This window comes from Narcine bancroftii, chromosome 2 (assembly GCF_036971445.1).
Source record: "Narcine bancroftii isolate sNarBan1 chromosome 2, sNarBan1.hap1, whole genome shotgun sequence".
In the NCBI taxonomy this organism is placed as follows: Eukaryota; Metazoa; Chordata; class Chondrichthyes; order Torpediniformes; family Narcinidae; genus Narcine; species Narcine bancroftii.
In genome coordinates this window covers 314525476-314534785 of record NC_091470.1, presented here as the reverse complement: position 1 = coordinate 314534785, position 9310 = coordinate 314525476, and the positions used below count along the sequence as shown (strand labels likewise).

Genomic DNA, 9310 nt, shown 5'->3' with positions numbered 1-9310 from the left:
AAATTTGTCCAAGGAAAAATGGTACCATTGTGGCTAACAAAAGAGGTGAAGGCTAAGATAAAAGCAAAGGTGAGAGCAAAGCTAAAATTAGTGGGAAATCAGAGGTCTGGGATTCCTTTTGACACTTACAGAAAGAGTCAAAGAAAGTCATTCAGAAAGAAAAGATGAGCTATGAAAGGAGATTAGCTAACAATATTAAAAATGATACTAAGAGTTTTTTCAAATATGTAAGAAATAAAAGAGAGACACTTGTTGACATAGGACCAATAGAAAATTATGCTGGGAAAATTGTAATGGGTTATAAAGAGATGGCAGATGAACTTAATCAATATTTTGCAGCCGTCTTCACAGTGGAAGACATTAGTAATGAGCCAGACAGTCAGGCTTCAGGGAGTAGAGTTAGATTCAGTTAGGGTTACTAGGGAAATTGTGCTAGGCAAACTAAATGGATTAAAGATTGATAAATCTCCCAGGATGAGGTGGCTTTGGAGATTGTAGATCCATTGGCAATGATCTTCCAGAAATCGATAAGACTCTGGAGAGATTCCAGAGGATTGGAAGGTCACAAATGTGGTTCCGCTGTTTAAGAAAAGTGGGAGACAGAAAAAAGGAAACTATAGGCTGATTAGTCTGCCATCGGTGGTTGGGAAGATATTAGAGTCAATCCTCACAGATGAGGTTATGAAATACCTAGAGATGCATGACAGGATAGGTCCAACTTAGCATGGTTTTTTAAAGGCTAGATCCTGCCTGACCGACCTATTAGAGTGTTTTGAAGAAATCTCAAGTAGGATAGACCAAAGAGACTGTGGATGTTATCTATTTAGATTTTCAAAAGGTTTTCGATAAGGTCCAACATATTAGGCTGCTAAATAAGATGAGGGACCATGGAATTACAGGGAAGTTATTCAACTGGATAGAAACGTGGCCGATAGGCAGGAAGCAAAGGGTTGAAATTAAAGGTTCCCATTCTGGATGGCTGCCTGTAACTAGTGGTGTTCCGCAGGATTCGGTATTGGGGCCGCTGCTGTTTACAATTTATATTAATGATTTGGATTGTGGTATAAATGGTTTTGTGGCCAAATTTGCGGATGACACCAAGATAGGTGGCGGAATAGGAAGTGCAGTAGAATCTGTAAAGTTGCAGAAAGATATAGACAAGTTAGGAGACTGGGCAAAATTATGACAGATGAGATTTAAGAGAAATTAACAGTTGTACATTTTGGCAGTGGAAATAAACAGGCAGAATACTATTTGGATGGGGGGGAAAATTCAGACCTTAGATATGCAAAGGGACCTTGGTGTCCTTGTGCAGGGAAACCTAAAAGTTAATGACTAGGTGAAATTGGTAGTGAAGAAAGAGAATGATAAGTTGGCATTCATTTCAAGAGGAATAGTGTACAAAAGTAGAGGTGTTGATGAGGCTCTATTGGGCACTGGTGAGACCTCATTTGGAGTACTGTGTGCAGTTTTGGGCCCCCTATCTTATGAAGGATGTGATGTTGTTGGAGAGGGAGCAGAGGTTTACTAGGATGATTCCCGGAATGCAAGGGCTAACATACGAGGAGCATTTGTCAGTTCTTGGGTTGTATTCATTGGAGTATAGGAGAATGAAAGGAGATCTCATAGAGCCATTTCCTATTTTAAAAGGTTTAGATAGGGTGGATGCATGTAAGATGTTTCCCTTGGTAGGTGAATCGAGGACAAGAGGTCATAGTCTGAAAATTAGAGGTTATCCATATAAAAGTGATTAGGAAGAACTTCTTTAGCCAGAGTGTTGTGGATCTGCCACATACAGCAGTGGAAGCTAGTACTCTGGGAATATTTAAACAAGAAATAGACAAGTGTCTCATTAGTGAGGGCATTAAGGGATATCAGGAAAAGGCCGGAAACTGGAACTAGTGTAGAGTAGTCTAGTGTAGATTTACGAAACAGACTCAATGGGCCTAGTGGCCTGTTTTGGTTTCTTTGTCTTGTGAAGTTGTATTGGACATTGGTGAGCCTACACTTAGAACACTGTGCAGTTTTGGTCAACTTGCTATCGGAAGGAGATTACTACACTGGAAGCATACATAAGAGGTGAACAAAGTTAATACCAGGATTAGGGAAATCAAGTTATTGTGAGACACTTATCTTAGTGTTGGAGGTTGAGAGGTGATCTTAATGAGTTCTATAAAATACTAAGAGGCACTTTCTTTTCTTCTTTCTTTGGCTTGGCTTCGCGGACGAAGATTTATGGAGGGGGTAAAAGTCCACGTCAGCTGCAGGCTCGTTTGTGGCTGACAAGTCCGATGCGGGACAGGCAGACACGGTTGCAGCAGCTGCAGGGGAAAATTGGTTGGTTGGGGTTGGGTGTTGGGTTTTTCATCCTTTGTCTTTTGTCAGTGAGGTGGGCTCTGCGGTCTTCTTCAAAGGAGGTTGCTGCCCGCCAAACTGTGAGGCGCCAAGATGCACGGTTTGAGGCGATATCAGCCCACTGGCGGTGGTCAATGTGGCAGGCACCAAGAGATTTCTTTAGGCAGTCCTTGTACCTTTTCTTTGGTGCACCTCTGTCACGGTGGCCAGTGGAGAGCTCGCCATATAACACGATCTTGGGAAGGCGATGGTCCTCCATTCTGGAGACGTGACCCACCCAGCGCAGCTGGATCTTCAGCAGCGTGGACTCGATGCTGTCGACCTCTGCCATCTCGAGTACTTCGACGATAGGGATGAAAGCGCTCCAATAAATGTTGAGGATGGAGCGGAGACAACGCTGGTGGAAGCGTTCTAGGAGCCGTAGGTGGTGCCGGTAGAGGACCCATGATTCGGAGCCGAACAGGAGTGTGGGTATGACAACGGCTCTGTATACGCTTATCTTTGTGAGGTTTTTCAGTTGGTTGTTTTTCCAGACTCTTTTGTGTAGTCTTCCAAAGGCGCTATTTGCCTTGGCGAGTCTGTTGTCTATCTCATTGTCGATCCTTGCATCTGATGAAATGGTGCAGCCGAGATAGGTAAACTGGTTGACCGTTTTGAGTTTTGTGTGCCCGATGGAGATGTGGGGGGGCTGGTAGTCATGGTGGGGAGCTGGCTGATGGAGGACCTCAGTTTTCTTCAGGCTGACTTCCAGGCCAAACATTTTGGCAGTTTCCGCAAAGCAGGACGTCAAGCGCTGAAGAGCTGGCTCTGAATGGGCAACTAAAGCGGCATCGTCTGCAAAGAGTAGTTCACGGACAAGTTTCTCTTGTGTCTTGGTGTGAGCTTGCAGGCGCCTCAGATTGAAGAGACTGCCATCCGTGCGGTACCGGATGTAAACAGCGTCTTCATTGTTGGGGTCTTTCATGGCTTGGTTCACTGATAAAGTGAATAATGACAGTCTGTTTCTAAGAGTGGGATAATTAAGGTAAGTATAACTACAGATGAAGAGGGTAGGGTTTAGAAGGAGTGTGCAAAATTTTTTTTACTCAAGAGTAGTGAGGATATAGAGCAATCTGCCAGACAAAGCTGAAGAGGCATATAATTTAGCTTCCTTGAAGAAACTTTGGATAAAAGAGGATTGGAAAGGTATAAACTTAGTGGGGACAAGTGGGACTAAAGCAAGAGGACACTTCATTTAACATTAAGATGGGGCTGTTTCCCAACTGTTGGATCAGACTCTAATAACAGTTTTGCTTTTTAGATTGAAGTTTAAAATGGAAGCAAACTTAAGTTACTTTCTATTGCATTTTGTACTTGTACCTTTGGGGGTTATAGATAAAACATTTCCTCATCTCTACATACATCTTTATCATTTTAATGCTTTGCAACAATTGACAAATGTAGGATTTCAACATGCGATTTAAAACTCAATATTTACCTGAATCTTTAATGCCTCAATGTGATTCTTGTAAACATGAGCATCACCTAATGTATGTATAAAATCACCAGGCTGAAAAGATAACAAAAATGCTTATCAAGAGAATATCCAGCATTTGTCACTGCAGGTTATATAGTCAAAAAATAGTGTATTTGTCAAACCCAAAGGAAAATTCAGATCAGATTGACAAAATCCTTTTGCTTTTCTTCTCTTCTAAAACTTCACCCTTTCTTCAACAGTTGTCAGAAAGTGAGCATGGAAGGCAAGAAAGAAACAAAAATAAACAACAGTAGCAGTTCAACATCTGTCCCTTCAAGTCTCCTGCACAATTTGTCAAAATCAAGCCTGATCAACTTGCTCAAAACCACCTGTGACCCTCAATGCCAAATGCTCAATGCCAAATCTGCTGATCTGCTCAAATTGAACACAGCCACTCAGAGCAGAGAATTCCAAATGGCTCACCAAAATCAGAGTGAAGAAATTTCTCTTTCAATTCTAAGTGGCTTTCCCCTTTTCATTTAGCCATGTTTCAGGTGCTATACTCCATCTATTTTGGAAAGCATCTTTTCTACATCAAACCTGCCAAGCTGTGTAAAAATGCTGCAAGTTTTGAAAACTTCTCTCAAACTCTGAATAATATAGTACATCACCCCAGTCACTCCTTTCTGAAGCCAGTATAGTAACCTTTGCTGCACTGTTTCCATGCCAATTACACTATTTTCAGGCTAAAACCATATGCAACCCTGAAGGTAAGGATCCAGCAAATCCCTATACTGTTGCAATAAAACCTCTTTACTCCTCTAATCAGACCTCTAATAAAATTTAACATTATTTGAATGAAGTTCAGTGATATATACAAGTAAAATGTACAGATGCAATGAATATCTTACTTGCTGCAACTTCTCAGGTGTACAAAATACACAACACAGAAAAGATCAAATAATAAATATTCACATTTGGTTATTGCACCAAAAAATGTTTTGAATCAATCATGCAGACAAATCTTTGATGGTCTTGAACTCATGCACCAGTTGGGATGGTATAGGAAGGTTAGAGACTGATAGCTGCTGGAAAAAGCGTTCTGTACTTGCTGCCTGAAGGTACTAAAAGAGCATTCCCAAAGTGATGGAGGGTCTCGTCATACCAATCCCTACTATTCTCCATGAGTCAGTTTGCCAACTTAAGGATGGACTTATTCTTACTACAGGTTGGATCTTTATTATCTGGCGCTGTGGTATGGCAACTCCCGTGGTCCGGCACATTTTGAATCTGCTACCATTAGTACAAAGAGCGCCAAATTTAAGCCCTCTCCTAATCGCTAGCGCTGTAAAGGTGATGCGCTAATCACTATGCCAACCGTGCCACCCCCATGGTAATGAGAACCCCATCTTCATTCATCACAGTGTGTAAATAGTGAAAGGAGCACACCGACCCACAGCTCCCACACTCATCTCATCAAACTGCTTCTGCCTAATGTGTGGCAGAAGCTGCATTGCCCTGCACCAGCCTCCTCAAAACAAATGGAAGTGATGTGGGAACAAATCATCCTCCATCTGGAGGGACTGCGCAGGAGAAAAATTCTTCTTGTAGTCGAGTGAGAGAGAAACCGGCATGATCCCACCGTTGACACCGAGCGAGGTGTGGAATGCACTTCCTGATGGCCGGGCACACACCAACAGCCAGCAGGGCAGGGTAGGCACTTACCACAGGGTCTGTGCCTGCACATGCTTGGTTTTCCAGAATTTTCTGTGGTCCAGCAATGGCCAGATCCCAATGTTGCCAGATTAAAGAGGTACAAACTGTATTTGCTTTTTGTCCGATAACCATGTGTCAATCAACATCAGTATATTAACCCCTATTCCATGTGCTCCAGCCTTTTAAATCATCTTCTTATGTGGCATGTCTTCTAGAAATCCACATACACCACGTCCACTGTTTCTCCCTTTTCTATTAGACTCATCCTTAGAGGTTTGACAGCTTAAACATGTTTTTTTAATTATTTAATATTGACTCTGCATATTTCTACGACTCTTTAAACGTTTCTGTTATTAAATCCCTCATAGATACCAGTATTTTCTCTGCCACTAACATAGGATCACAGCTGCAAAAGATCCAAAATGCTGGATAATGTAACTCAGTGCAATTTTGACTCAAGATTGTAGTCAGGTGAATTATCAATATTTTTAGCTGCTAAAAGCCAAATCCAGCCATCACAGCAACATAACCACAAGAATAACCAGTACTTTCAACTTTGACACCTCCAATATTTTTACTCAAAGATCCACTGCCAGCGAGTACAACTTCTGTGAAAACCAGAATGAATGGAAAAATCAGTGACTCTCTAAATATGTGCCATTGTCCCATTTACAGCAATTTGAAGTTGAAACAGAAATTCAGTTGAGCAGTTGATCCAAAGAGCAGAGTATTCCCCCAAAGACCCTACCATCCAGTAACACTACAAAAGTGATCAATTACACATCTTATTTGCTGTTTTCAGAATTTTTACATATCTGTCTACACAACTGATGTCAATTCAAAAGTCATAATCAGCAAGAAGATATTTAGTATAGAAAAAATATTTCCAAGTACCTTTAATCCAGTGATATGAGCAATCATGTATGTAAGCAATGCATAGCTGGCAATATTGAATGGAACACCAAGGCCCATATCTCCTGATCTCTGATATAGCTGACAAGATAGCTCTCCATTGGCTACATAGAACTGACAAAGAACATGGCAAGGAGGTAGAGCCATTTGTGGAAGATCTGTATTAAAAAACAATCAGGAAAAATCCTAAATTTATTTACATCAAAAATTAATCTTAAATGTATTGAAATTAAAGTGTAAAGCTTATATTCACTGAAATTCCATTCAGGATCTCATTTTCAATGTTCAATCAGTTGTCACATTAATTTTGCACCATCTTACTTGAATGCTTACAAAAGCTACAGAGATGAACAGTTATTTAAGCACAAGACAACCAGTAAGCAGCCACTTTATGGGCTCTCCAGAGGTACATCCATGTGTTCATTTTTCTTGGATCATTTTTTCCAGTATGTCTAACTTCTGCAGTTGCCTTTGCTTTGCAAATCTCTTATGTACACATCCCTGTTCACATACCCAGATGAGAAAATAGCAAGTTACCATTTCCTTTAAACAGTTAAAGCATTTTGTTTTATCATTCCCTCCATTTAATATTTTTACATTTATACAAATGTTTTGTTTTTTTAACACCTCTCAAGAAACCTGATTAGAATGCAACAAACATCAATGCATTCATCATTTCCAATTATCCTGCCAGCCTTGGTGAATGATTTCAAACTAGTTTCCCCAATTTTGCCTCAACTCTTCTATTGAAGGGATTATCTGTGCTCATTCTTTAAGTGTGACCAAGAGATGGCAAGAAATTTGGGTAGAAAGGGAAAAAAAACACTTAAATCTGGTCTTATTAGACAGCCAAGCTTATTTTTCTAATGCAAAAGACAAAAAAATAATCTTGATTTGCTCTGATTCTCTCTTAGTAAAAAGATGCTCAGATTAATATGGACATCTCAATGCCTTCCCATAAATAGTCCCATGATAAAGAGCCTGTTTGTAAACACAGCTAAGCTACACATTTCATTAATTGATCCCTTGGAGGTTCAAACTTCCTCCAAATTAATTTTTGTTTACCTTTAGGGTTCCATGCACACATTATGATCCTACGATCCTCTGGGTTGTTTTTGATTTTATCAATTACATTCTGAAGCTGATCAACTCCTTGTCCAGTATAATCTATAATTATTGAGTTAATGGGAGAAAAAAAAGATGATTAAGACAAGTTTCATATTTGTCACTCACTATAAACAAATTAGTACTTTAAGATGTGGTACAAGACTCAACCTGTATACATGTCCTTATATTCAGCCCCATAGTGTCTCCACTGGAAGCCATAAATTGGACCCAAGTCACATTCCTCTCGGGAAGTGAATCCTTGCTTGTCCAAAAATTCTCGAGATCCGTTGGCATCCCAAATTTTAACTCCTTTTGCGGACAACTCTTTGGAATTGGTAGAACCCTGAAAGAGAAACAAAATGGCAAAAATAATTATCATAAAATAATTAACCACTCTCATTTCACAGCTTTCCAAAATCTTACTGACCAGTCATTCTGCAGACATGACCCTCTACAGCAAATGTAGAGGGTACACCACAAATCCTGGCAAATTTCTACAGAAGTGTGGTGGAAAGTGTGCGGACCAGCTAGATCATGCTCTGATGCGGGGACACCAATACACTTGAGCGTAAAACCCTCCAAAAAGGTAGTGGACACTATTGAGTACATCTTTCAGGAACACTGTGGTCAGAGAGTAGCAGCAATCATCAAAGACCCAAACCACCCAGCACTGACTGGAAAGAAGTATACGTGCCATAAGACTTGCATCAACAGGTTCAAAAACACCTGCTACCCCTCCACCATCAGATTCAATGACAAACTCAATCAGAGACTCATTTAAGGACCCTTACTTGAGCATTTTCTTTTTTCTCTCAGTATTGCAGTCTGATTACATTCATTATCAGTTTACAGGTCTTTGTTTGTTTACATGTTTATGCTATGTAGTTTATTTTGCACTACTAATCAGTGGTAATTCTGCTGCATCCATAGGAAAAAAGAATCTCAGTGGTGGTATGTGATGTCATGTTTGTACTTTGACAATAAATCTGAATCTATCCTCAAGGACACTCACCATTCAGGCCATGCCCTCTTCATTACCATCAGGAAGGAGGTACAGGAGCCTGAAGACGAAAACCCAGCAGCACAAAAACAGCTTTGTCCCCTATGCTATCAGATTTCTGAATGGACAATTACAGTGGAAAATGAAGATTTTGCTTCCTGGATACCCTTGGGTGTATTTCATGGATTTCAGGCTTCTGATCACAAAAATCACCTTAAAACTTTCCTATCATGTACTGTTTTTTTTAAAGATATAACCTATTTTTGTGATTTCCTGTCATATTTTAAGTCTGCTTCAAGCATAGAAAACCATGAAGTGCAATATGTCATTGAAAATTAATTTTCAGCATTCGCACTTTGACGTCTCCCCTGAAGATTCAGTGATGAACATGGTGAAAGGTCTCACTCATCAGGACCTAAATTAGAACATGACAAGCCTTAATAATGTTCTTGACGTCAAATAACGTTTAGGCTAACATGTGAACAATTTTTTATTTAAAGATACAGCTCAGTGGAAGGTTCTTCAAAGAAAAAGAATTGTATACAAACTGAATGTGCAAATACAGTAATAAATAATGAGCAAAATACAGGTCCTTAAATGAGTCTATTGTTCAGGTATCTGATAGTTGAGCATTAACAACTTGGTGGTACCTGTACGTCCTTCCTGATGGCAGCAGAGAGAACAGAGCATGTCAGAGAATAGAGTATGTCCCAGGTTGTGTGGATCCCTGATAACTGCTGCTGCACTCCAATGGCTATATTCCA

The 9310-nt window shown here is 40.1% G+C and overlaps 1 protein-coding gene across 1 annotated transcript in view; it reads right to left on the bottom strand.

The window, feature by feature from the left end:
* The window catches only part of tyms (thymidylate synthetase), a 37351-nt gene that overhangs the window by 11120 nt on the left and 16921 nt on the right, over positions 1-9310 (bottom strand). The window contains exons 3-6 of the mRNA XM_069921721.1: positions 7715-7889; positions 7505-7606; positions 6422-6597; positions 3833-3904 (exon numbers count right to left, since the gene is read on the bottom strand). Of these exons, the coding sequence (XP_069777822.1) occupies positions 3833-3904; positions 6422-6597; positions 7505-7606; positions 7715-7889 (525 nt within the window). The remainder of the gene's footprint in view (positions 1-3832; positions 3905-6421; positions 6598-7504; positions 7607-7714; positions 7890-9310) is intronic.